The following is a 27,538-nucleotide window of genomic DNA, read 5'->3' as shown; positions in this document are numbered from 1 at the left end:
ATACAGAAATAGAAAGCATGGCCAAATTCATATTGAACATAAAGTTGCAGATGCCTAATCAACCAAATTCATGCTTGTATGTCATTAAAACACACTGGTTTACACATTAAAACATGCATCCTTGGAAAATAAAATAATGTGTTTGAACAAACATGAAATTGTAATTAATGTAGATGTTATATTTCCATATCATTGCCTTTACACACTTCTATTTCTGTGAAATTATTCTCATAAACATTTGGATAATGTTATTAAATCCCAGGAAATCTATCAAGTTTCTTGGACTCCTGAGGATGATGTGAAAGTACCAGTATAGAAGTTTTTGTCTATCACAACAATCAGAAGTTCTGCCAATTACCTCCTGGCCCATTTCCATGGCACACAGTTTAGCAGACTGGTCCTTGGCATCCACCATCACATTGAACATGGTGCATAAGGACAGTGGGATGCGGAAATCTGTGGAACGGCTGCTTTTGGTCAGCTTAGATTCAAACGCTCCCCTGGTGCTGTTGACCAGCAAAGGGTGTGAAGTAAATGAGTCATCTTGCATGAAATTTCATTCATACTCAAAAGACATACTTTAAAATCTTCACGTACACCATCAATCGTTTTGAATCTGTTTAGTTACTAGAGACGCTATTTTACCGTTTAACGCTTGTCTCAATCATGTCACTTGACATGAGCTTCATACGGTTATCCAAGTGTTTGGCGAACTCTTCTTCCGGCCAGTGTAGGTCCCTGATGAAGGTCTGTAGGGCATCCAACTTCCAGAACAGATCTTCTGATGTTCCTGAGCCATTACTGCCAGGTACAATAAGATGTTAGAGGTCAAAAGTTCCAAATATTTAAGAATTAAGGAAGATGCAGAGTATCTATGATTTTAGGATTGCTTTATTTTAACCATACACCAACTGGCGCTCCCAAAATTTGACCCTCAGAACTGGAATGTTTAATTTAAAGGGAATCTCATCGCACAATCAGTGCATGGCAAAATAAAAGACAGGTGTGTTTACAAAACACAGCAATAACCTCGCATTTTTGCGTGGTTATTAAATCTTATAGGACTGACCTGAATTCATGCATACTTTGCTCTGTCAATTTGCTCTAAAGGAAAAGGGTCTGGGAATGTCATGGTGAGAGAAGGCTTGCACAAATACAGCTGCAAACTAACAAGGGATAGTTTACCCAAAAAATGAAAATTCTGTCATTAATTACTCACCCTAATGTTGTTCCAAATGCGTAAGACCTTCGTTCATCTTTGGAATATTTTTGATGAAATCCGAGAGCTTTCTGACCCTGCATAGACAGCTATGCATCTGGCATGCTGAAGGCCCAGAAAGGTAGTAAGGACATTGTCAAAATAGTCCATGTGACATCAGTGGTTCAACCATAATGGACTATTTTAACAATGTTCTTACTACCCTTCTGGGCCTTGAATGTGTCAGTTGCATTGCTGTTTATGTAGCGTCATAAAGCGTCTTGGATTTCATTAAAAATATCTTAATTTGTGTTCCGAAGATGACCGAAAGTCTTATGGGTTTGGAACATCAGTAATTAATGACAGAACTTTCATTTTGTGTTAACTATCCCTTTAATGAAATCTGTTACCTAGTATAAGAATCAATACGTTCTTAGAGTTAGTGTTTAATGTTAAAGATGACTCTATATGCAATGTGATTCTTAAAGGTATAATACAGCAAGAATGTATCTGCAAATTCTGTTTAATTTAATCACCCTCTTATCACTCCAAACCTGACTTTCTTTCTTCCTCGGAACACAAAAAGCTATTCTGAAGAATGCTTTTGTCAATAGAATGAAAGTCAATGGGGTCCAAAACATTGACTATCATTCTACGGACAAAAAAATGTTTGGAGACATTTTTTTCTGTTCCACAGAATAAAGAATTCCAGATTTGGAATGACATAATGGGTCAAGTCCAGTGAAAAAAATGGAGGAAAGATCAAGCTCTCTCTCACCACCAGTGCCCACAGAAACTTAAAGATCTTCCGAGATCAAAACACACCATGCAGTCGACTCTGAGGACGCTGCCATCCTGAGTAGAAAGATGTGTCAAAAGGGCCAGGGTTAAAGAGTTAAAACATAAGAGTGAATCATGTCTTATGGGGACTGCTTCAGTCTTGCAATTGGTTATGTTTGAGATCAAGTAGATCTGTGCTTAAAATTCCTTACTGAAATGGAAAATGTGTGATCTTCTACTGCATACAGTATGTATGTCGAAAAAGAAGCCCACTCTGATGTTTGAACTCTTTGGGTGTTAGTTTCTACTGCCTTGGATGCCAGCTACACTGAAGTAATGAAGTACTTCAGAGCATCAGCTACCAACGCAATGACAGAGCTATGACCAGGCAGGGAGTTGCACCAACCCACACCCACTGGTACCTTCCACACAAAACAAACCCAATGTCCCTTGACTTTTAGACCACCTTTTATGTCTCAGCTATCCTCCAGAATCATTCGTCTTACCATTGGCATTCTGATGATTCTACCAGTTCTTTAGTGTCCCAGCATAATTCATGCAGGTAGTTTTAGAAAGAACTAAATATTGACTACAACGACACTGTTCAGGATAAAGATTAGAAAACAAAAAACTAAAGAAACATATTGAAATGACTAAATACTAAGAAAAATTGAAATGAGAAGATAACTTTCAAATTGCAACAAAACTTGTTAGTCTATCATTACTGTTTTATTAACGGTTTTAGTTTGAAATTCAGTGTGTGTTAACTTCAAGGCCATCCAGTTGCTAATGTGTGTGGATTGTCTAAAACTATTTGAATGCAAAGCGTTGGCTTGGCTGTAGGTTTGGGTTGCAATCCAGATCTCACCACCTCAGTCTAACCTCAATGGCATGCACATTGAGGAAAATGGAGAGCTTTTCAGTTCTCATTTCAAATAACAAATCACATGAGCCTGTCTTGAACCCTTTGCAGGCTACTTGACATGAGAATGATTCTAGAGGCAAGTCATCTTGCCCTGTAGTTATTCTATATTCAATACACAGAATGCGTAAAGTTTGCTATAGCTATTGTTTAAATGTCTTTTAACTACTGACATGGTTAGCAAACATCTTTAGCAATACTTAATGGTAAGTTAACTAACCCCAAACATTTTCATGCCAAGAAGACTTTAGAATGCATCAGATCTCAGGTAAATGCATTGAATACACACTCAGAGTCATATATAGCAGCCATCCAGGACGGAGTGGAAAAGCTAGGCATTTGTGGAAGGTTAACAGATAGTCCTGCTACTGGCACGGGAAGATTTGGTACTTTGGGAATTTGTAGGTTCACATTTGGTAGATTCACATTGGGCAGATTACTTGTTAAACTCCTGCAGAAACAGACAAAAAAAGAAACAAAAAATTCCATAACAGTGGCAGTGTGAAATGCTGCAAATAAGCAATGTAAGACATACAGTACAAAAAAGAGAAACTGAGAAATGGAGAAGACCATCTTCACACATAAAGAGCAGACACATAAAACTGGTCATTAAATGTATGGAGGGAATCTACAGCACATTTAAACAGAAGACCTGAGTCGAAAGAAACTTGTGGTCAATAATATCGACAACAGCACACTTATATAAAAAGGAAGTAAAAGCAGAATTTTTCCACAGCAAGAACAAACAGCAGCTCGAAAGATTTGAGGACGGTGGTGGGGTTTGAGATGTACAAACAGACAACAAACAAATGAGAGAAACCATACTGACATATTTCTCAAGGGGCAAACTTAATTGACAGAAGAATATTCTCTTAGGCTGCGAAGAATATTTGGGTAGGCGGTATCTTTTCTAAATATCTAAATGTTGTTATCTGTTCGCTGGGAACTGGTATGAAATCATTAAAATCAACATGCAAACCAAAATCAAGCATGACAGAACAATTGATTAGGACATAAAAAGCATTCTTTTCAAAGCGCACAATATGAGGGTTAGTTCACAAAAAAAAGATGGAAACCTGCAAGACACTGACTGAAGTCTATGCTGATAGATTGTGGACTTCCTCTGATGTTTGGCAGCTTTTTTTTACGCAAGTCACTCTACTTCTAATTAAAAATGTTTTACCCAAAGGCGTAAACAAACTTGTTTCAGACTTTACCTGAGAAGTCTAACTGCTAAACAGTTTCATTTGATTAGCTGTATAGCTTTGCAGAGAACAATATACATCATAGAATGGAGATATGCCTGTTTCTGCTGTCTCACAAATATATCAATTATTTTTTGTGGTGTTTTTGTCCTGAAAGGCCCTGGCTCCCGGTCACCGCACACATTGTTGAGGAAGTGGTGTCTTACTTTACAGGCTCCCATGACTCCCGCTCAAATCCCCTGTGAATGGACTGAGCAATGGAGGACTCCATAAGATCCACATATCGCACCACAAGAGGGGCGTACAGGTCCTGCAGATGTTTGTGAAACTTTCCGTTACACAGGTGATCTATAAAAACAAAACATAGTAGGTTAGGACAATTAGAGAAACATACATTTTAATCAGAATGATAATACTTGTCAGTACTTGTAGGCTACGTTTACACTAGTGCATTTTAGTTTTAAAATGCGTAACTTTTGCTATGGTTATGTCTGTCGTTTACATGACCCTTGAAAACAGATTTTAAAAAGCTGCAGACCCCGGAACTCTGGGGTTGCATTTTAGTGTAAAAGGACCAAAGACAAGACTTTTGAAAACAATGGCGTGGCTGTCCACATTCACTCTGCATATCCTTGAGGACCACATTAACAATAACATCATGCTCTTTTGTTGCGTCTCATTTTGGAGGCTAATTTAAGAAAAGAAACAAGAAAAAAAAAAAACTATTTTTACACCCCAAGGAATAACAGTCAATTATTACGGTTACTTCTCTTAAATAAGACATCAATGATGACACATGCAGCCTGAATGTTCATGTGATATGAGCTTTTTGGTTGATTTCAGAACTGATAACCAAATGTGCTTACAGTCGGTACGGAGGAAATCATTTAGAAGCTGAAACAGCGGGAAACTGTCCCAGCTCTCGGGAGACTGGATCTCAAGAGCGGCATCCATATCAACTCCATAGAGTGACAGGAAGTTCTCAGCGTGCTCCACCATGAGGTCTGACCACCATGCAAAGGCCTTGATAGTCCGGTGAAAGAAGAAAGAATGGAAAAAGAAGCAGAGAGTTAGAGAATAACAAGTGTTTTAAATAATCTCAAGAGAGAGAAAGATTGTAAACTGGTTAAGTGTCCGCCATATGGACTTTCACATGTTTGTAAATCTGCTTCTAAAGTAATGGCTCTTCATTTAAAAAGTAAGAGTTCAAATGAAGAGAAGTAAGAGTTCCAGTCTGAGTGGTTCATTTGCTTCAGTAATTGAGGTCATTATGTTAATTAAATAGATAAGACTTTCAAGTAACCAGTTTACAAGGGTTAGGGTGACCAATTTACCATTAGGGACTTTAAAATTTAGATTAAACCATTTATAAATTTGCAACACAGAAAATTCCACTATATATACCATAAGAAGAAAGTTACGAATCGTCTATAAAAGGTTGCATATCTTAAGAATTCTGAAGCCCTCTAAAGGAAACATGTTAATCCAAATAAGAGAAAAAACTCCTTTAACAAGAGGGCCTTCATTCAAATGCAAAAAATGACAATACACATTAAATCTTGTGTTGCAAATGTTTGCATGTTTGTGACCAGAGGTCATTTTTCCTACATCAGGTTAATTCCCAGCGGAGTCAAGATGCCAGAGGAGGTGCCGTTCTCATGCAAGTGAGGTAGAAATCCCTGCATGCTTTTGCCCTCCAAAATGGAAGATGTAGTTCAACTGTTCACATCACTGCATCCCTACCCTCGGGATGGGGATGTGTCTTGCGATCATGCAACATTGCCGTCCCTGATACGCCAAAGACTGCAAGCAAGCAGCAGACTTCTTTACTTGGCAATGCATATGGTTTGATGGAATATTTCTTCTTTAATCTCTTAAAGTGACCATAAATTTTAGGCCTGTAGTGGGATATTGAGCAGAAGTTTCTTAGATCAATCAGGCTTGCTTGCAGTCTTGGCATAAAACACTTTTCTTCTAATTAAAACAACCGACCAGTGATAAACCCATTCAGGGAACTGATCAGCCTTTATAAGAGGCGTAATCCTTCCCTTTGGTTGCATGCTCTGTCCTGTTTTACCCATCTAAACCCACAGCTTCAACACAGCTTTCCCCTAAATTCGCTCTGCTACAAAGGGATAGCAAGCTCTAAAATCAGACTTACCATAGAACTTACCTGCAGGCTTCATAATTAACCCCTGTAAAGCTACATTGGTCATAACGTTGGGACCAACAAATATAGCATTTGCTAGTGTAGCAGGGCAACGCATATGGCTGAGCTTAACCAGACAGACATGTAGAAAGTGGGGTAGAGAGCGATAAGAGACGCCAAATCCAAGCAACCCATGAATCCTTCCCCAAGGCCCTTCTTGCTAATCTAGGAGCGCTGGGTAGGTGTTAACTTTAACACCTTCTAGACTGAATACAAAAACCGTACTTATAATCAGCAAGAGCGGTCTTGGGAAAAAGGCTATGTTATGACATTGGTTTGGTCATTTTGAAGGATTGTGAAGTCCAAGTGCACTAGCAGAAGGGAACACATCTAATTGGGAAGAGTTAGGGTGACACAACTAGCGTGGTGGGTGGGTAAATGTAAACATTCCCCCTGGAAGCAAAGGAATCATTGTGCATTGACCTTGCCAGATGGGGACGCAAGCTTTGTAAGTTTGAAGGGAGACTTGACAGGCACAATGCTGAGGAATTAAGACGAACCCATGTTGGACGCAGCAAAACATTCCCTCACGTTGTGAGGAACGAAACATTACAGGGGAAGGGAACCCTTCATAGCTCATGCACAAGCCGGTAAGGGGCTTTTTTCACTGCATTCATTTTGACCACATACCTCTTTTCCCTGCAACATCACCATGGAGTGAATGGTGAGGAAAAACACGAACATGTAGAGAGTGATGTATGTGCAACGCGTTAGATTAGAAACAAATTTTCCCAACACTTTGGATATAAAGTCACAATTGCGAGGTTTAATTAAAGTCGAAGATTTGGTTGAAACAGTATGAGCTACAGATGGTTCTACCATAATGTCTTGGTGCTAAAACTAAAATATTCTGCTCATTAGTGTATCTTGATAAGTGTGTGAGGGGGGGAGATATTTAAGAATTTCCCAGAAGACCAACACTATCTCAATTCTATGTTCTTTAAGCATCGTCTTGCCCCATTCCACCCAGACATAACAGAAAAGCCCTTAACTGCGTGAATCGACATGCTTGAGGGAAAAGGTACACTATGTGATGACAACTTAAGAAAAAAAGAAACATGATACTGTACCGACTGGTCTCCTGTACTTGTGACCGCAGCCTGTTAAGCATATTCAGAAAAATACAGTAAATCTATAAATCTCAGGAAGACCATGGATTACCTAATACTTTAAATTGCATCTCGGAATAAAGCCAATTATGCATTTGTTCTTGAAGTAGCAAATGCTGAAACATGCGAATTATCATAGTTATGGCTGAAACGCGTACTTGGCTCTCTATTCACAATGCATCTTCAGTTCTATTTAGCTATAGGCATTCCAAAGGAATCTAACATTCAGAACACAGAAACGATCTGTATTCCGAAGCTTTCTTTAGAGTATAGATCCAGGGAAAGTGGTTTAGAGACCTGGATCTCACGGGAGAGTGAACTCTTGCTGTTTCACTAATTTTCTCTAATACAAATTGCATTAGAGCTGCCTTTTTTATTATTAGAGAGGAGCCACTGGCCGTTTGAATCAGCCTGATAATGTACTAAAGAAAAAAGAGAGTGAACGTAGAGGGAAAGAGAGAGAAAGAGTCCAGACTCACCTCGGCGTGATGGTCCTGGTTCTGATGTAGAACCTCAATGACTAACTCTGCCAGGCGGATGACATGCTCCAGTTTTTTAGCAGGCGTAGCTAGGTTAGCTACATTCTCTGGAGCAGAATGATGGAGAGAAGAGGGACGGTTAATATTACAGTGGTTGATTAATATTTAGTCTATGAATCTCTGATGTCATGAGCACTACAATGCAGTTTGAAGAAGCTAAAGTCATAAATACCTAACTGAGCATGCAGGAATGACAACACTGTTGATGACACTCATAACACTTCAAGAAAAGATGGCTAACTGATGTCAGAAACACTAGAATGTTGTCTTAAGTATTTTTTTATAATTTCTGAGGCAAATAAAAATGTTTGGCAAGCTTGCAACTAAATTGGGGTTCAAAAATGTGAGATCACATATTTTTTTCTATTTAATATGTATTTTGTCATTATAAAATAAAACCTCATAATCATGTTCTCCAGCATTTCAAAATCTTGTACGTCAAAGCACACAAAAACTTCTTTACTATGCCATATTTACATCACTTTACTTTAGGTTTGAATATAGATGTTGAATGTGGACACAAACTTTTGGACCCCATTGTAAATACATTTATACTACTGTGGTTTTAAGCATCTGGGTAAATTACTAATAATTGGTAGGACTTCTCAATGCTGTCTAAAATTTAAGGCCAACACATGAGAGAAAAAGCAGACCAGATTGTCGGACATATGAAACACTTTGATGAAATGAGGACATCAGGACATACAATAGTGTTTCTGGTTTAACATGTAATCAACTTTAGTCTGAACAAGATGAAATGAGTAAGACAGAAAACAAAAAAACAGCTTAAGAAATAAAATAAAATACCGACCAACTCAGCAATGCTGAGGTCTCCACTAAAGGAGAAAAGAAAATCTTTAATTTATTGACTGAAATGCTACTTCAGTCATGAAGGACATTACTTATTTATCATTTAGTCTGACTCTTTAATCTTGGTGTCTAGATTGTAAAATGTTCACTTTTATGCAATTGGTTTATCGGTCTGTTAAATTCATGAGTTATTAATAGGGTTGTGGGGCACTGTACTGAAATTTACTACATTGTGAAGCATTAATATTGGATAGAAACTCGTTCGAACTCTTCCTAAGGCCATGATGTCATCAACACAACATGATAAAGTAATGATAATGGATCTAATGATAATCTATGATTATCATTATCCAAATTTCATACTTTATCTGTTTTCAATGTGTATAAAATGTTCCGGTCATGTCAAGTTTCTAAAACCAGGGCTGAAAATTAAAAGAGCTAAATATCTCTTTTTCTAATGAAGATTTAGAGAAGTGATTCTCAACTGGTGGGTTTACAGGTTTGCAGCAAAACCAGCTGAGAACTGCTTTTTTAGAAAATCGACTGATGTCAAAGATTTAGTTAAAGTCTTAATCCCAGAACTTTTGCAATCATTCTACCCTCACATTTTAACACATTGAAAAGACTGCCACTGAAATATTTGTGAAAGACAGTTTTACTTCTTGTAAGTCTGCATAATGTAGCACCATCAGGCAGACTGTTCAGTGATCAAGTGCTGAAATCGTAATATAACACAAAATAAGTTTGTACTCAAATTTTGTGCATATATTTATAGAAGAATACTATCTTCACAAAAGAAAAGAACCGCACAAGGGAGATCCTTGTGTCTTAAGAATTTTCCCTGTAATTGTGTCATATGCATGTGCCAGGATGTGTTGAAGGGGACAGGGGATGACGTCAAACATAGCTTCACCTGGATCCTTCTGATCCTTTAGAGTTTTCTCAACTTGAGAGAGAGAGAGAGAGAGAGAGAGAGAGAAAAAGAGAGTCAGAGCAACATAAGGAGAGGGAGAAATCAGGGAGAAAGAGAAGGGAGAATTGGGGGAGGAATAAGAAGCCCAAAGTCGGTGCAGCATCCCTGGTAATTTCACTCTTGATCGCTCTCCAGAGAATTATTGTGTATTTGATATAGAATAATAAAAAAAAAACAATGGCAAATGAACACACATGTAGATATTTACCTGGAACGACAAGAACAAAAACACATAGCAAAGTAGCAACTGAACGACATACTGAACAAAGAGACGATAGCCATTGTTCGGTCACATGACAGTTCAAGACAAACTTGTGATGTTGGAACACGTAAGTCATAGCTCGTACACGTGTGCTAACTCCTGCTCTCCCGGTAGTTCAGTCACCTGTTGATGTGTCTGGAACCCCCCAGTGAAACCACCTACCACACCACAGTAACGATATATACACTCAGACAAAGTAAAATAGCGAGCAAAGTAAAAATGCATTCAAGTCACAAACATGAGCTTCAACCAAAAACGAACAAGAGGAAGCTGAACGGATGCATCGGTCATGTCGGATTACAAACAGATGGAACATCTCTGCCTAGGAAATCGGAATTGGAACGTGGCGTATCGGTCTCAACTCAGTGTCTGTTTGTATGAAAATGGCAAAACAGAAAAGGTCCAAAAAGGATGTGATATGGAGGATCGAGTTGATGAAACAGAGGTGAAGAATGAGGGGTGAGGAGTTGTTACTCACGGATGGTTAAATCCATCACTTGTGTAGCCAAGGAGTAGACAGGATGATCATACATTTCCCTCTTTTTTCCTAAAGAAAAAGAGGATTCCGGCATGCAAGAGGAAAGGGGGTCAAGGGTTGAATATGGTGAAGGGATGTCTTGTGTTAAGGGAAGTTCTCATCAAGAAATCAGTTTTGGGAAAAGGTCGGATAATACAACATGATTTGATGGTTAAAACCCTTAAACCACAATCACCCTTAAATTCTCACTTAGACACAGTAAAAATGAGGAACAAAGTGGAAGTGGAAAACTTTTAAAGGTGCACTACCAATCAAAAGTTTGGGGTCTTTTTTTTAAAGAGCAAGGGTGCATTAAATTGTGTTTTATTTAAAATGAAATGCTCCAGAAGAAAAACAATGCATTAAGAGCCAGGGGGTGTAAACTTATGAACAGAATGAAAATGTGTACATTTTTCTTATTTTGCCTAAATATCATATTTTTTTCTTTTAGTACTGCCCTTAGAAGCTACAGAAGATACTTACATGTTTCCCAGAAGACAAAATTAGTTAAATTTACCCTGATCTTTAAATTAAAAAAGTTTCCTGGCTCTTAATGCATCATGTTTCCTTCTGAAACATTATTGAGCGGAAAAAAACAAAGTATTTGTGATTGATTAACATTTTGCAGATTCTACAAGGCATATGTAAACTTTTGACTTCAACTGTATGTTCTTTTAAACTGCTAGAAAAATATTAAACAGCACAACTGTTTTCAACAACAACAATAATAAAAATGTTTCTTAAGCACCAAATCAGCATATTAAAAAGATTTCTGAAGGATCATGTGACACTGAAGACTGGATTCAGCTTTACTGACACAGGAATAAATTACATTTTAAAATATATTAAAATAGAGATATTTTAAATTGTAATAATATTTCACAATATTACTGTTTCTGCTGTATTTTAATCAAATAAATGCACCCTTTGTAAGAGACTTATAAAAACAAATCATACCGACCCCAAACTTTTGAACCATAGTGTATTGTTCACCCAAAAATGAAAATTTAGTCATTGGAAATGCATAGTTTTCTTTCTTCCATGGATTTATATCAAATTGAATGATTTATGCTACTTCTATTGTGCCAATTTTGCTGTATGGAAAAGAGCTGCACACTCAGCGAAATATCTCTTCTGTGTTCCAGTGGAAAAAAGAAAACCATATGCTTTTCAAATGACATAACTGATGACATAATCATATTTGGGTGAGCTGTTCCTTTAAGGATATTGTGTCAATATCAGCCAAGGCCTATTAGAAAGACACTAATACTGTGTACTAAAAGAATGTCAGCCATTTGTGACACTTGCATCATTGGATTGCCACCCAGCTCGATATAAGCAACCAAACCCATGATTTGATGAAATAGAGGGTATTCATTCAGAGAAAATGATCTTCAAACATCTAAACACGAACATCCTCCTCAAAAACCAGCTCACAATGCATTCGACTCCACTTCAAACATACACCTCCTCCTTATTGCCAATCTTTTGCTTCTTAGTAATCCTCTTTCACGCTTGTTGCCCAACCTGGCATTGTTTCATGGATGCTTCCCTCTTCATCTCACTCTCCTCTATCCCACAACCTGTTTTTCCTCTAATGGGCTCTTCCTCCCTGCAACAGCTTCTTCCCACATACTTAATTTATTTCACCGCAAGATCCGTCCCCATTCCTGCATCCCTCTCTGTTCACTGACTCATTTTCCTTCTCCGTAACCATTTCTCAAACCCTGATGTCATTTATCATCCTGATCTGAGCCATAATAATAGAAAAAAGAGAATGTGTGGAGAGCATCTGAAAAATGTCCAATTTTCTGTTATCGCAACATATAGGAAATGGCAAGAAGCTCTTCTTTGTGTGGATTTGAATGCATTTTTACACACAAGTCCACAAAAGGAGAATGGACAAGAAGACACTTAAAGTTTTCTCAAAAAGAAAGAGAGAAACAAAAGCAGTAATTGCTTTAGAATAAACAAGTATATCATTTTAAACATTTCAGACAGATGCTGTGCAATTCGAGAATGTAGTCTGGTGGTAAAATTAAATTAAATTAAATTAAATTAAATCAAGATAAACTTTCAATTAATTAAAAAAAAAATATTAAACAAAAAAGCCCAATACTCACAAACCACCAAAATACATCTACAGCTTAAATACCCAAATCTAAATTTCTTTTCCTTTCACAAACTAAAAGCAGAAGAACAGATTATTTACTAAAAGCACATTGTTCGAAAATAAACTGCAGTTTATGCATTAAATTGATATAAATGAATGGAAGCAGAGTTAAAAATTTTAAAAAGTACAAAAGTTCCTTTTCTGGTTCAAATCATAGCACGGTTAAGTGCTTTAAAATCATAATGCTGTGTAGAAAGAGGGCAATGCTAGTCACCTTCCACTCTGGCGTAGTCAGTGATGCGCTGGTAGTTAATTTGAGCTGCTTGCTCTAAGCATTTACGAATGACAGCCTTGACTTCCTCCTGTGGGACTGGGGTCACAATGTCCTTCATAAGCACCTGTGAAAAAAAGCACAAATCCAAATTATCTAGTGACACAAATTTGGTTGTTCTAGTGTAAATGAGTCATACTTTTTTAAAACCTTTTTTTTTGGTGAAATAATGATGCATGGCAGAACAAGTAATCAGAGACAGGCGGTGCTGAACAAAATACCATCAACTGCTTCTCTTTTCCTACGATTGCTGCTACTCTGAATCAATATAAGCAATGTTGTCATTACCCTCTCCAGCAAAGACAGAGTGGCTTTCAATGCTCCCTCAGGGCGACCGAATGGAAAGCAATACCTACAAAAACAAAAATTACATCTTGGTTGTAGAAAATCCTCTACAATTACATTTTTGCATGTAATGCTCAGAAAGGAGTACACCAGCCTTTCTCAACTGGTGGGTTGAGCACCAAAAATGGGTTATGGACTGTAAGGGAAGAAAAAACACAATGCAACTCTTTTAAAGAAAAGGCAAAATGCTTTCCAGAGCTGTTACGGCTGACGTCAGTCAATTCAAAATCTTTCAGTATTCGTCTCCAAATGAAAACCACAAACAAAACCGTATAAGGTAAAAGACGCACAGAGCAAAATGAAACCACATTCAAATGTCTTGTTTGATTTGCACAGGCTATAATTTGAGCTCGGTTGGTGAAATCACATTGATATGTTTATGCACATAATGGCTGTGCACTGCTCATATTCAGCCTAATACAATATTTGGCTGAGCATTTGTTCCATGCATTAAGCTAATAAATCACCTATGCTGTTGTTTATGCATTTACAAAACCGTCAATTTTTCTTCTCAGGCTAATAATTTGCACATTGTTGGGCCTATGCACTCCGTGGTTGTATCATTTTTAATGCATGATTTTAGAGGACATTTCAGACAAAATTGGATTGCCACTCAATGTCTGATATAAAATCAGAAGAACCACTGATGTACATCGTCCTGCTATTTAACATCTTGTGAAATGTTCAATAAAGACCTTTCAACTACATACTCACCTAAAGTTTGTGATCTGATTCTCCAGAAGGACACGTAATCGCTCTTTGATTTCCTCAAAGCGTTCTTTTTCCTCCACCGTTACCGTTCCGAGACCATCAGGCCTATTTTTACAAGAAAAACATGCCATTATTTGCTAATTGATTTGGAGGAAAGATCAATTTTGAGCTGAGACGAAAATAACACAAATCAAAAGAAAGCCCCGAACTGGTGTATTTATTATTACAACAACTAATTACGATACTACATAATTGCTTTTTAAAGCACTGTATATTTTCAGTGAAAGCTAATCAAACTACATTAACATTTCAGTATGCTGTAAATCACACTTGCTACAATAAAAAATACAGGCCTGGCACACTGGGTCCAGAAAGAACATCTAACCAGAAGCAATGTCTGGCTTTCTTAAATCTAATACACTGGCTATAAATGTATTTGTACCCAGCAGATGGGACCCTGTTGTGATACTCTTGGGGGGCACTGTTTTCAACCCATTTTTTTAATTTACAGCTATCGATGTTACAATACTCCAGTTGGGCATCATATTGCATTAAAATATATTTAATACACACTCAGCTGCAGCACAATAATAAATATACTTTCAACAAGTCTGTGGGAAGAGAAGCCTAACCTAAACATGCTGTACAAGTGCATTGAGGCTTGAATTCACATTAAGGATCACAGTAAGCAATATCATGCAGGCTTTAAAGGACTAGTTCACCCAAAAATGTATAAGATTTATAGTTCTAGTAGTATAGATATAGTTTATAGTTATGGTGTTTATTACTTTCAATTATGGGAGGCACTTTCTGTTTGGGACATTCCACTCCATAGGATTACAATAAGTCATTTAAAATCATAAGGTTGTGCTACAAATCTGTCAAAAGTGAGGAGAATAACGTAATGCTTGGTAATTTAACGTGACATTGTATAACAAGAATATCTATAGCAAGAGCTCTCTTCAGTCCACTGCGTTCTTTGGTTCCTGATTATTTTCATTTTTCCTTTCTATTCTATTCTACTCAAACAGTATGAAAAAGACAAAATATACTGCGCATTTGTGGTCTGCTCTCCCAATTTAATTTATGATACATCCCATGAATAATTCACTGGAATTCACTCTTGTTTTTCTCCCCAAATCCTCATGTCTCTTTCCAGTTTTTATTTTTTTCACAAAAATGCTTTAAAATGTAATTGTCTCAATTGTTCCCTTTTAATTCCGATTAGCAGTGTCAACTGGAAAGTTTCTAAAGAAGGTAAATGCAATATTTGTTATCTGTCAAAATGATGGAAATCACTTTGAAACATTATAACATTTTTTGATTAAAGCTGTAATACTGCGGTTGAAATCATTAAGCTTTTGAAATTATTCAAGTAATTTGTTAATGCTTTTAAATGATTTTTTAAATGATTAGTTAACTTACAGAATTAAAATGTTTATTTACTCACCCCCATGTCATCTGAGATGTTCATGTCTTTCTTTCTTCAGTCAAAAAGAAATGAAGGTTTTTGAGGAAAACATTCCAGGGTTTTTCTCCATATAGTGGACTTCTATAGGAGCCAGTGGGTTGAAATTGCAGCTTCAAAGCACTCTACACAATCCCAGCTTATCTAGTGAAACCATCGGCCAATTTACTCTTTTACTTTTTTTTTTTACCACAAAAGCTCATTTTGCGCTATAGCTCTGAGCTGCAGATCCGCGACTTCACGCATTACGTAATCATGTTGGAAAGGTCATGTATGGTTAGTTCTTTGTCTGTGAACTTCGGTTCAAAAAGCTAGGGTAGAGCCAAAAACTCATTCTCTCCTCCAACTTCGAAAATCATCCAACATGATTGTTTTACCTTTTTTGTTGAATGCGTTTGACTTTCTTCAACTGCCTGTTCGTGTTGTACACTGGGTCGGTACTTCCGTGTGACCTTTCCAATGTGATTACATAATGCGTGAAGTCTAGCTAGTGCAAGACAACCATTTGTGGTCAAAAAGTATATACATTTTTTTTTTTGACTAATCGTTTCGGCAGATAAGACCTTATTCCTCGTCTGGGATCATGTAGAGCCCTTTGAAGCTGCATTGAAACTGCAATTTGGACCTTCAACCTATTGGCTCCCAATATTGAAGTCCACTATATGGAGAAAATCTTGGAATGTTTTCCTCAAAAACCTTAATTTATTTTGACTGAAGAAGGAAAGACGTACATCTTGGATGAAATGGGGTAAGAAAATGATCAGGAAATTTTCATTCTGGAAGAGAAATAATCCTTTAATGTTCATTTGTTGAAGGGTAGTAGATGTAATGTTATACTTCATTGTATTCAGTTTTTAAAAATGCTTATTATTGTCATCATAGAGCAAACCTTTGACTGGTTATTTATAGTTTAATGAAAGTTTCTCCCATAATTTGTGGTTTAGAACAATAATGCCTATGTTTTTATTATTTTGGATACATGAAACCATAGTAGAAAAGACAAGCTTTTTTAACCCATTTCACTTTGTGTGAGACACATTTGCTGCTACTGTACAGTGTACATGATGCTGTTGATATGAATATGTCCTTGTCAAGCCCTCTTACCTTGTGCTTTCAGGGGCCAGCTGTGTTTTACATTTCCTCTTTTTTTTAGACTCCTTTTTCCCTCCTGACTTTGAGCCAGCCCCCTGTAACTCAGACCCCCTCTGACTATCAGGAACATGTAATGAATGAGCAACACAATGAGATTTGGAAAGTAAAATAACAAAAAAAGGAAAATGGAAAATGTAGTGGCTGAAAGAATACTGCTGAGGTTTGGGAAAAGTGGAATAGAAATGAAAAATGATTGAGAACAAAAGACACAACAAATCAAACAAAATTTGGCAAAATTATAAAGAACATTCACAGGGAAAAATATAATAAACGCTAAAGCAAAAGTGCAAAAATATGCTGATGACTTGCAAAGAGTCCCTTGGTTCTCCACCCTCATTCCTACTTCAGTGATCCATATCTCGCCCAACTTCTAACAGTATTGCAGTGCATCCGTGTGCGGGCCTGTACCTGTTACCGTGAACATGGGAGGCACAAAACGCGAAGCTGTAGTGCAGCAGCGTCGGGTCAATCATGTGCCCGGCATCTGCCCTCTCCAGTAGGTCCCCAAGGTAACACAGATGTCTGTGGCATCCTCTCACCCCGTTCCGAGCACAATACTCATCCAGAACAAACACCTGACCTGGGCTAAACCATCCCTACAATTCCAACAAATAGGTAAACACTTTGGAAAGATGTATACAGTTGTTTTGCATTGAATTCAGCAGAAAAAAACACTTACCAGACATGCAAAGTTGTCATTTAGCCTGTGGTCCAACGTGAGCCTCTGCACCATCTCGAACAACGAGGCATGATCAAAGCTACATGGGTTAGCTGAGATAAACTCATCCATGCCGTGCTTCTGTGCCCTGTCAGCATCTACTCCAGCCATTCATGGGAGAGGAAGGGAGAGGGGGTGGGTTCAAGGAAGAGGAAATTAGCAAACAGCAAGGAGAATGATTTGTTCTCCTCCCACCACAAAAACTAAACACCTAGCATGAGTATTCTATGGCAAATCAAGGACGTTGAGCGTTCACATTGTCAACTTGCAGCAAAAGTCAAGCAGAGTTCAATCGGACCTAGCAAATGTGGAACTGAGCGATAACCCTCAGCTCACATTCAGTCGGGACGTGCATGCATGAGCTGATCTGGGCGTGGTCTCTTCCTGTTCTCTCAATCAAAAACGTTTTAACGTAAAAGCCACCGATGGCTTTGAGGAAGTGCCGCAATTCCAAATGATGATTTTTTATGTTGTTTCTTTCACATGAATACAATAGATTCTGCCATTCGCAATTGGTTAATGTCACTTATTTCGAGAGAGAGGATGGATTGTGTGTTCGTAAAAATACAAATGCCAAAAAAAAAAAAAAAAAAAAAATCAGGGGAGATATGTTAGCCATTTGACTAAGTCTCTAAATATACTCAAAGGTTTTCTTTAAGTTAATACTGAAAGACCCCATGAAATGGCTTGACAAGCAGAGTTTTCATTTTCATACTAATTTGATTAGACATATGAGAGGTACAGCATATTTTTTTAATCTGTTTTCCTCTAAAAGAAATATATACATTTTTAAACATTTTTAAACATTTACTAGTGTTTGTAATTTGTAATTGCCTTTTATCTAACAATTCTGACTTTTTTGTTTTCACAATCTCAAGTTTGCATCCCACAATTCTAATTGTTTTTCTCAGAATTGTAAGATATAAACTCGCAATTTAGAGAACATATGAGTCTTTTTTCCATTTAAGATTTAGACATTATAACGCGTAATTGCAAGTTTATATCTTATGCCAAGTCTGAGAAAAAATCAGAATTGCGAGGAAAAAAGTTGGAATTGCGAGATACAAACTAGCATTTGTGGGAAAAAAAGTCAGAATTGACTTTTATTTCTTGCAATTCTTTTATTTCAGTGGCAGAAAAGTTTTAATAATAAACTACCATTTAAATGTTTGGGGTAAGTATGATGTTTTTGAAAGAAGTCTTTTAAACTAAATTTATTTGATCCAAAATACACTAAAATAGCAATATTGAGAAAATACATAATTTTCAGCAGCCATTTCTCTAGTCTTCAGCGTCACATGATTCTTCAGAAATCATTCTAATATGTTGATTTGCTGCTCAAAAAACTTGAACACAGTTGAAAATAGTTGTGATGTTTAATATTTTTGTGGAAACTGTGAGTGTACTTTTATTTCAGGGTTTCTATGATGAACAATTTATTTAAAATAGGACTCTTCTGTAACATTAAAATGCCTTTACTATCACTTCGGATTAATTTAATCCATCATTTCTAGATAAAAGTATTACGAAAAAAATCCTACTAACCCCAAACTTTTGAACAGTAGTGTAGATCCCAATAGAACAATTTCATGGGCTCTTTAATATGCTCAATGTTATATGTGAGCCTGGACTACAAAACCAGTCATAAGGGTACTTTTTTTTTTTATTGAGATGTATACATTGTCTGAAATCTAAATAAATAAGTTTTACATTGATGTATAGTTTGTTAGGATAGGACAATAATTGGCCGAGATACAACCATTTCAAAATCTGGAATATGAGGGTGCAAATAATCTAAATATTGAGAAATTTGCCTTTTAAGTTGTCCAAATAAAGTTCTTAGCAATGCATATTACTAATCAAAAATTAAGTTTTGATATATTTATGGTAAGAAAATGCACAAAATGTCTTCATGGAACATGAAGTACTTAATACTTTGAAAAATCAATCATTTTGACCCATACAATGTGCTTTTTCAATGTATATTTGCTACAAATATACCCGTGCTACTTAAACTGGTTTGTGGTCCAAGGTCACACACTGTATGCAAAATGTAATCAAAATCAGCTAAAAAGTCCTATACGCATATATTTATTGGAGAAAGTAGTACAAGAAAAGTTATTCCTCAAAACTGGCCCCTTGATGGATTATTTTATTAGCAACAGAATGATAGAATCTAAATCTGTGCGGTGATGAGCGTGCTCTAATGAGAGAAAATGTGAAGAAAAATGTGCATCGTGTTACACCAATGATTAGGGCGTGTGTCTAGATAACAACAATGATCTCACACCTTTTTTGTGAAGACATATGGCTAAAAATAAAGTGCTTAATCCAGTGGAAAACAAATAAATACTATCCGGATCTGCTTAATTAGAGGAACTTGGATCAAGTTATGTTATCCTTTGGCTGAGTAAAGCATTGCTACAGTTATATAAAAGACGCAGACTAAACTAAAAGAGAAGACAAAAAATAAAGAACAGAGGCACAGGAAAAGACACGGGATTGTAGGGATGAAGAACTCACTAAGGAAATTAGCTATAGGTAGAAGATAGACAACGGACAAACTGAATGGGTTGGGAAAAAATAAACATCAGAATGAATGGCAAAGAAGCCCTGTAACTATGCAACTCAGGATGAGAAAGAAATGAGAAAACGGAAGGGTAAATGAGTTATATGAACCACGGAATTGTAGGGAAGAAATAAGTCGTTCTAATTACAGGGTAAACCTACGGGATTAAAGTATTTATTAGCCTTATTCATTTGCATTTTTACATTTCATAATTACGCTTTAATTAAAATAGCGTACTTCTACATTCCAGTTGTTTTGAATCGGCTTATGCACAAACCGTTGTGCTGCATTCAAATAAGGCTAGGAATTATTATTAATATTATTATTTTTTTAATGTTTATATATGAGTTTTCTCTGAAAATGGATGTCTTTTACATGCAGGAACACTCCACTGTGCTCTCCAATGTCATGCAAGAAAGGTAAGAGGAAGAAAAGAAATTGCAGTAACATTTTCCGCTTGCCTATCCATTAGCATTCCGTATTTTTCTCTTAGCATTTGCAAGTTGACAATACTGGAGAAATTTTCAGTGTGTTCATAAGGGTTGCTGAGCACACTGACAAGCAAGCCACTTCAGTGGCGTGCCAACAGGCTAGCATTACTGTTCTAGTGCAAATACACGGCTTTAGCAAGAAGCCAACAGAGGCTACAAAGTAATTAATTCATTCTCTGTAAAGAATGGAGAATAATCAAAAAAGGAAGAAAATGAACTTGTCTTTCCATCAGCATCTGAATGGATAACATGACATCAAAATGCTCACCTACTCAAGCAGTATAAGGGCAAACACACAGGTGCAAATAATGAACTATATCTTTGCTAAGTTCTACATTGGGTTTAGGGACTACTTGGAAGAGGCCCATTTCCACCGGACGAAAGATAATTAGGAGTATTTCTCGGTGAGGAGGGACGGCAGTGCCTGCTCCTTCACATTAGCATTCAGAATACTCCACTTACATATTTGCCAACTCTTGTGAAGCTCAAGTTCAAAAACAAAGCAATTAGTTGAAAGGCAAGTGAACCCTCAAGAGTAAAGTCCAAGTAGTCAAAAATGTACAGTGCTTCACTGTTGCAGTTACTGTCGACAAACCTAACTGCCAATTATTCAACTCTCAAAAGATTAGCAATCATATTTTCAGATATTTTTTATTAAATGCCACCAGATAGTTTGTTTCGGTCAATAACCAATAGGACAAGACAAGCCCTCTTCTACTTTACTCTGAGGGGTCTTGTGATGCCAATGATGTTTATGTAGAGAAGGCAATTATGCAAACAAATCATAAACCATAGTAACTTAGCTAAATGATAAGTACAAACGCACTAATTTCCATGCAACCTAAACTGGCAAGAATAATGAAAGTTTGTAGTTTTAACCATCATCAAAAAAGTCCAACGGAAAAGTAAAATAATCTACTTTGGTCTAAGGCATGAGGAGTGAGATTTGAAAGGAGGAGAAAAAGAACGAGAGAAAAAGGATAAAGAGAGTACGTTGCATTGGTCAGATAATGGTTTTAGGATTATCTGACTGGTGCTAGCTAACAGGTTAGCACTTACCCTTGAGTCCAGCTAGAAGACAGCAGGGTAAGAAGGGACAAACCAGAATAACATAAAGACTAGCAACAAGGCTGAAGGAAAAAGCAGACACGAAAACCCTGACTCCACTACAGCTGCAGGACTAAAGAAGGGTACAAGCAAAGCATGAACGAAGAAAAAACACAACGTAAAATACAACAACCTGTGTTCCACATGATAGTGCAGTTTGAACTGGTGGGTGGTCAGATCGAGTAGTGAAAGAAAGAAAGAAAGAAAGAAAGAAAGAAAGAAAGAAAGAAAGAAAGAAAGAAAGAAAGAAAGAAAGACTATATTTTGGTGTATTACGTTGTGCTCTGCTGCAGCTGAGTTTGACAGGATTCTCACAGGTGCACTAAATTCCCAAACACTCATACAGTCTAAATCACTGGAACATTTACTTATACTGTACTGGCAAATACACTTACCTTCAGACATATATTTGAATGCTGGTCAAATGTGTATTTCATGCCAGTATCAGCTTCTAAATTGATTCTATGAAGGTTCTGCATCCAATAAACAAGTTAAATAAACTGTTTAGAGAATAAATCCAGCCCTAATTAACATTTAAGCCATAAAATAATTCAGGCTGCCTTAGAATGTCACTGCTTTCAGAAGTATAAAAACATTGGTAACACTTTGCAATAAAGTTCTGTATTTTTAAAATATCTAATATGAAATAACACAGTTGGAGTTTTTTTATTTTGTGCTGACCTGAATAAGATATTTGACATAAAATGAACAGTTAAACTGCCTGCTGCTCTTCAGAAAAAGCCTTCAGGTTCTTTGGTTTTTCATCATTTTAGTGCATTTGAACCCTTTCCAACAATGACTGTATGATTTTGAGATCCATCTTTCCACACTAAGGTCAACTGAGGCACTCATATGCAACTATTACAGAAGGTTCAAACGCTCACTCATGCTTCAGAAGGAAAAACGACGCATTAAGAGCCAGGGGGTGTAAACTTTTGAACAGAATGAAGATGTGTACATTTTTCTTATTTTGCCTAAATGTCATATTTTTTTCATTTAGTACTGCCCTTTAGAAGCTACAGAAGATACTTACATGTTTCCCAGAAGACAAAATAAGTTACATATACCCTGCTCTTTAAATTCCAAAAGTTTTTACCCCCCGGCTCTTAATGCATTGTTTTTCCTTCTGTAGCATCAGTGAGCATTTGAACCTTCTGTTATAGCTGCATATGAGTCCCTCAGTGTCAGAAGATGGATCTCAAAATCATAAAATCATAGTTGGAAAGGGTTCAAATACACAAAAATGCTGAAAAACCAAAGAATTTGTGGGACCTGAAGGGTTTTTTGAAGAACTGTGGACAGTTTAACTGTTCAGGACAAACAAGTCAACAGACTTTTGACTTCAACTGTATATTTCAGTTTGTTTATCTGTAGGTTAATTTCTACAAATACAAATACATTTTCACAGTTGTATGAATTAACAGTAGCAATGCATTATGAATGAAGATGAATTATTTATGTATTAACAATAACCATGAAAACTAATGTTTCCAAAGTGATCCCTATTGTAAAGTGTTACCAAAACAAAAATACTCAGGGATTCCATTGCCCTTTAAATATTAACTTTAACTTTTTTATGCTATTATGATACATGCACTTTGCAAGCAATCAGAGTAAAAGCTGTTATCAGAACCTTCATAGTATTCTAGAATCTGCGAAAACCTTCTGCAGCAAAGGGATGTTTTCTCGTGGGTGTGTGTATTGCATGTTTTATATTCCACTACTCTGTGCCATTCAAGACCACCTGGGGTGTGTTAAGGTGGAGGGTGAAACATTTACACAGTGTAATAATGTTTCAGAAGGGAGAGGGTCTGTCTTAAAGTGAGAAAATTGAATGGCATCTGAACTTGTGAGGGAATCATCTGACCACAAGAAACATTCACAAACAGGACAAATAAATCAATGGAAAAACAACACAGAACCTCTACCTTTAGATTTTGTATATGTGAGCTATATATAATTGAACTTATGTAGTTCCCTCAAGAGACATTTTGTGATATAAGACATTGCTATGGACAGATGCTGAAGTAGATGCACACCAAAAGACAACGTTCTGAATAGCAGGATCTATTATTATTTAGATTCTTCAAAGTGACTTGTTATTAGTGTAAAGTACTATTGTTTAAAACTTGAACAGGTGGGTAAGAACCTGTGGCAGAATCATAATTCAACGAGGTGTTATTTAAGTCTTTAATGGGCAGTTCACCCAAAAATTAAGATTCTGTCATTATTTACTGATTCTTGTGTCATTCCAAACCCCTAGAACTAACTTTCTTCTGTGGAACACAACAGGACAAAAAATGGAAAGGAAAACGTTGACCAAAAATTGACCAAAATGTATGTGTTCTACAGAAGAAAGAAAGTCATATGGATTCAAACAACACAAGGGTGAGTAAAACATGCCATAATGTTTATTTTTGGGTTAACTACACCTTATAGAAAAGAGTTGGTATTGGTTTACTAATTTAAATGATTTAAGCTATTAGCTGGAAAGTCTTACACACGGATTCTAAAGCTAATCAGGAGTACGTAAGGGCAGTAACAAAGACATGGACATTAAAATATACACATTTTTACACTTTACACACTCAGTCTTACCTTTTCCTTCTACTTGTGCAGTATGCTGAGAGTGTAAGGTGACATTACTATAACTTTATGAGTTACTAACTCAATCTAACAACCACCATAATTTATTTATTCATTATTAGTCTGAGTTATATACTTGGGGACCGCTGTATGTGAGTGGTTGTGGGGGCTATAACCTAAAAAACATTAGTCATTACCGATTTAAAAAAGATGAAGCTTAACAACCCTTGCTATTTAATTTACTTGCCATCTCAGCTTCAGTGAATTTTTGTCCTGACTGACATTGTAATGAAATGCTTTACTTACAGAACTGAGAGATTGGGGCGTCCATCTGTGCCGCAGCTCCACCCTTAGAATTCAGTTTCTGGACCTGGGTGGGCGGGACGGGTTTGTGTGATTGGCCAGTAGCTCGATACATGGCCTGCACCCATAGGATGCGGTCCTGCTCATCGTCACTGGCAAAGATCACAGTGTCACCCTCCTTCACTGCATTGAAGAAAGCCCGGCCTCCATCCAGACCTGTACACACAAGACAAAAAACAAAACAAAACAAAGATGTACAGTTGCAATCAAAATTATTCAACCCCCTTGACGTGCAAGACATTTTGCTGCAGAGAACAACATTTTGTGAAAACAATTTAAAAAAAAAAAGAAAAAGAGAAAGTTTATTATTACATATTGGAGTAATTCAGAGAACCTAAGAATGAATGAATAAATAATAAAAAAAATCCAATTGGCTCTAAACGGTCATGTTTAAAATGATTAAATCCCCAAAAGTCAAATTTGGTGCAGAATCTTTTATTCTTTAAAACCACCAATAAACGCTGCTTGGAAGTGCTTAGAAGCTTCTGTCACATCTCTACAGCAATCTTGGCCCATCCCTCACCTGAAAAAGCTTTCAGATTACTAATAATCTTTGGTTTTTTCTTCAAATTCAACCAAATATTTTCAATGAGAATTAAATCTGGAGACTGAACCGGCCACTTAAGATCACTCTATGATTGATCCCTGAACCAAGCATAAGTAGATTTGGATGTATACTTTGGGCTGATTGTCCTGCAGGAAAATTTATTGATCGTTAGCTTCAGTCTATGGACCAAAGGCATCACAATTGTTGTCAATGGTCTGATACTTCGAAGAATTCATGATGTCCTTAACACAGTCATGATTTCCACTTTCTGCTACAGTAAAACAATCCAATAACAGGACTGGCCGCCCTCCAAGTTTGACGATGGAGATGGTGTTCTTCTGCTTATAAATTTGGCCTTTTTTGCACCAGACATACCGCTGATCCATGGGCCCAAAAAGTTCCAGTTTGGTCACATCACTCCATAAAACATCCTCCCAGAACTCCACAGAGCTATCCAAATTATTTTTTTATGTTCAAGTTGGCCTTTTTGTTCTTCTTGATGAAGAGTGGCATTCGGCAACATGCTTCAATATGAAGGCCATGTTTGTCTAGTGTTCTTCTTATACTCTGCATTGGATTGTTTTTCCTCCTTTCATCAGGCCATCTTGAAAGTCTTTGGCTGTACAATGCAAGTATTTCCTCAGTTGTTCTAATCAATCATCTTATGATATTGTGCTTTTTTCTTCAACACTTTCAAAGGTTTTCCAGTACAACACATTTTAAGCTAAGGAATAAGGCTGCCAGCTGTGTCTCCAGGAATGTCTTGGAAATCTTCATATAGCCCTAGACTTTCTAAGATAATACAATAATTTATTCTCTATAGCTTCTCTATAGCTTTTGTGAGAGCTCTGTTGACTTGTCATATTAGCTACTCAAACTTCAGCACATGCATGGGCTAACTGTATGTATGTGTAACAGCTCAAGCTAATTCTGTTATTTAATAGTTTCTAAAGGTTTAACTGTGTTTAGCCTTGAATGTGGTAGTTGTGTTGCCGTCTATGCAGGGTCAGAAAGCTCCCAGATTTCATAAAAAATATTTTAATTTGTGTTCAGAAGATGAATGAAAGTCTTACGGGTTTGGAATGACATGAGGGTGAGTAATTAAAGACATAATTTTAATTTTTAGGTGAACTATCCCTTTAACTATGGACAGGTTCCACCAACATCTGTCAGCCAGAAAGTGAGAAAGTGAGTAACTCTGATAAATAAAAGTAATTTGTCAATGAGAGAGTATTACCTGGCTGTGGGTCAGTGTAGTCCACAGTATAGCCATCTAACTGCAGCAGCTCCTGTGGTTCTGACTTCTTCTCTCGGTAGCTGCACATGGCAAAGGTATACTGACTTACCTATGAGAGAAAGACAAAAAAGTAGTATTAAAATGCTTAATATGCAATATGCAGCCTATTAGGTTCTCCAGGTTAAATCTGTGTCATAAGCACTACTTAAAATTGCACATGGTTCGTAAAGACACTTATGAACAGAAGGCTTCAAATTGAAGCCGAAACCGAACTTTTCACTCACTCAGTTTAAATATATAAAAATATATACCTGGACCAAGACAAAGAAACGCTTCTTCCAGCGTTTCCAAACATTTTTGCCAACAGCCCATAAATACCTAAAAGAATAACCATAGCATAGGTTACATTAGTATTTTACTTTATTCATTTGAAGTCATACATGGTCTCATACACAGTTAGTAGAGAACAGCAATGTGCATAATTTTTCATTAAATCATGATACTGTTTTGGAATGCAATCTTCAGTATTCCTGTCCCCACAAAACTCCTTACCCACAAGCCTTCATGTTCTGAGGTTTGTCCATGCGTACGGCAAGTTTGATCTTCAGATCTTGATCAGGGCAGGCTTTAGTCACGGCCATCTTGTGAAGCTCTGCCTGCTTTGGGCTGTTTGGAGTTGGGTGAAGAACCACCTAATTATTCAACATGAGAGAATCATGATTATTAGTCCATCTGATTGCACCAGAATGAGCAACCACTGAGTGAGAAACAAATCTATCACCATTAAAAAGAACAGCACATCCAAAATTAAACTTCTGTGATTATTTATCTCTCTCAAATGTTGTTCTAAACCTGTATGACCTTCTTTTAGGACTGAATGACAGTGCTTTGAACTATCCCTTTAACATGTAATCCTATAGCCTGTGTCTGCCCAAGAAACTCTAAGACATTTTCACACATGAAGCAGTCAGTAAACTGATAAACAGGTTGTGTGGGTTTGGGAAAAATATCCCTGAGTCTGGGTGTGAGCTGATAATGACATATTACTTTGCCAGTCAGCGTTTTTGGAGAAATTCTCAACATTCAATTAATTTTGGCTCATGCGGCTGTGTACTGAGAGTTAGACTGTACAGCTCTTCTCTTGGCACTTTATCAGAGAAGAGCCAGTATTCTCTCCTGTGCTTTTTTATTCTCTCTTTTCTCTCTCAGATAAGTTGGCATAATCTTAGCTAGAGTTAAAGGCTTAGAGATGCCTGTCTACTTTAGTCTTGATGGA

The 27,538-nt window shown here is 36.9% G+C and overlaps 1 protein-coding gene across 7 annotated transcripts in view; it reads right to left on the bottom strand.

Annotated features, from left to right (window-relative positions):
- cadpsb (Ca2+-dependent activator protein for secretion b) overlaps positions 1 to 27,538 on the bottom strand; it is a 106,390-nt gene that overhangs the window by 9,393 nt on the left and 69,459 nt on the right. Inside the window, exons 8-25 of one of the 7 annotated variants that reach the window (XM_073851876.1) lie at positions 26,815 to 26,954; positions 26,574 to 26,640; positions 26,263 to 26,371; positions 24,422 to 24,634; positions 17,324 to 17,460; positions 17,053 to 17,240; positions 14,028 to 14,129; positions 13,257 to 13,320; positions 12,912 to 13,035; positions 10,486 to 10,554; positions 9,686 to 9,718; positions 7,903 to 8,009; positions 7,385 to 7,414; positions 4,972 to 5,128; positions 4,312 to 4,453; positions 3,190 to 3,351; positions 646 to 801; positions 359 to 506 (exon numbers count right to left, since the gene is read on the bottom strand). In XM_073851876.1, coding sequence (XP_073707977.1) covers positions 359 to 506; positions 646 to 801; positions 3,190 to 3,351; positions 4,312 to 4,453; positions 4,972 to 5,128; positions 7,385 to 7,414; positions 7,903 to 8,009; positions 9,686 to 9,718; positions 10,486 to 10,554; positions 12,912 to 13,035; positions 13,257 to 13,320; positions 14,028 to 14,129; positions 17,053 to 17,240; positions 17,324 to 17,460; positions 24,422 to 24,634; positions 26,263 to 26,371; positions 26,574 to 26,640; positions 26,815 to 26,954 — 2,148 coding nt within the window. The remainder of the gene's footprint in view (positions 1 to 358; positions 507 to 645; positions 802 to 3,189; positions 3,352 to 4,311; positions 4,454 to 4,971; positions 5,129 to 7,384; positions 7,415 to 7,902; positions 8,010 to 9,685; positions 9,719 to 10,485; positions 10,555 to 12,911; positions 13,036 to 13,256; positions 13,321 to 14,027; positions 14,130 to 17,052; positions 17,241 to 17,323; positions 17,461 to 24,421; positions 24,635 to 26,262; positions 26,372 to 26,573; positions 26,641 to 26,814; positions 26,955 to 27,538) is intronic. The other 6 variants (XM_073851870.1, XM_073851872.1, XM_073851871.1 and 3 more) reach the window with 6 other exon arrangements.

Source organism: Garra rufa, chromosome 12, assembly GCF_049309525.1.
Source record: "Garra rufa chromosome 12, GarRuf1.0, whole genome shotgun sequence".
Lineage (NCBI taxonomy): Eukaryota > Metazoa > Chordata > Actinopteri > Cypriniformes > Cyprinidae > Garra > Garra rufa.
The sequence above is the reverse complement of the archived record's forward strand: the minus strand, read 5'-3'. Positions and strand labels throughout refer to the sequence as shown.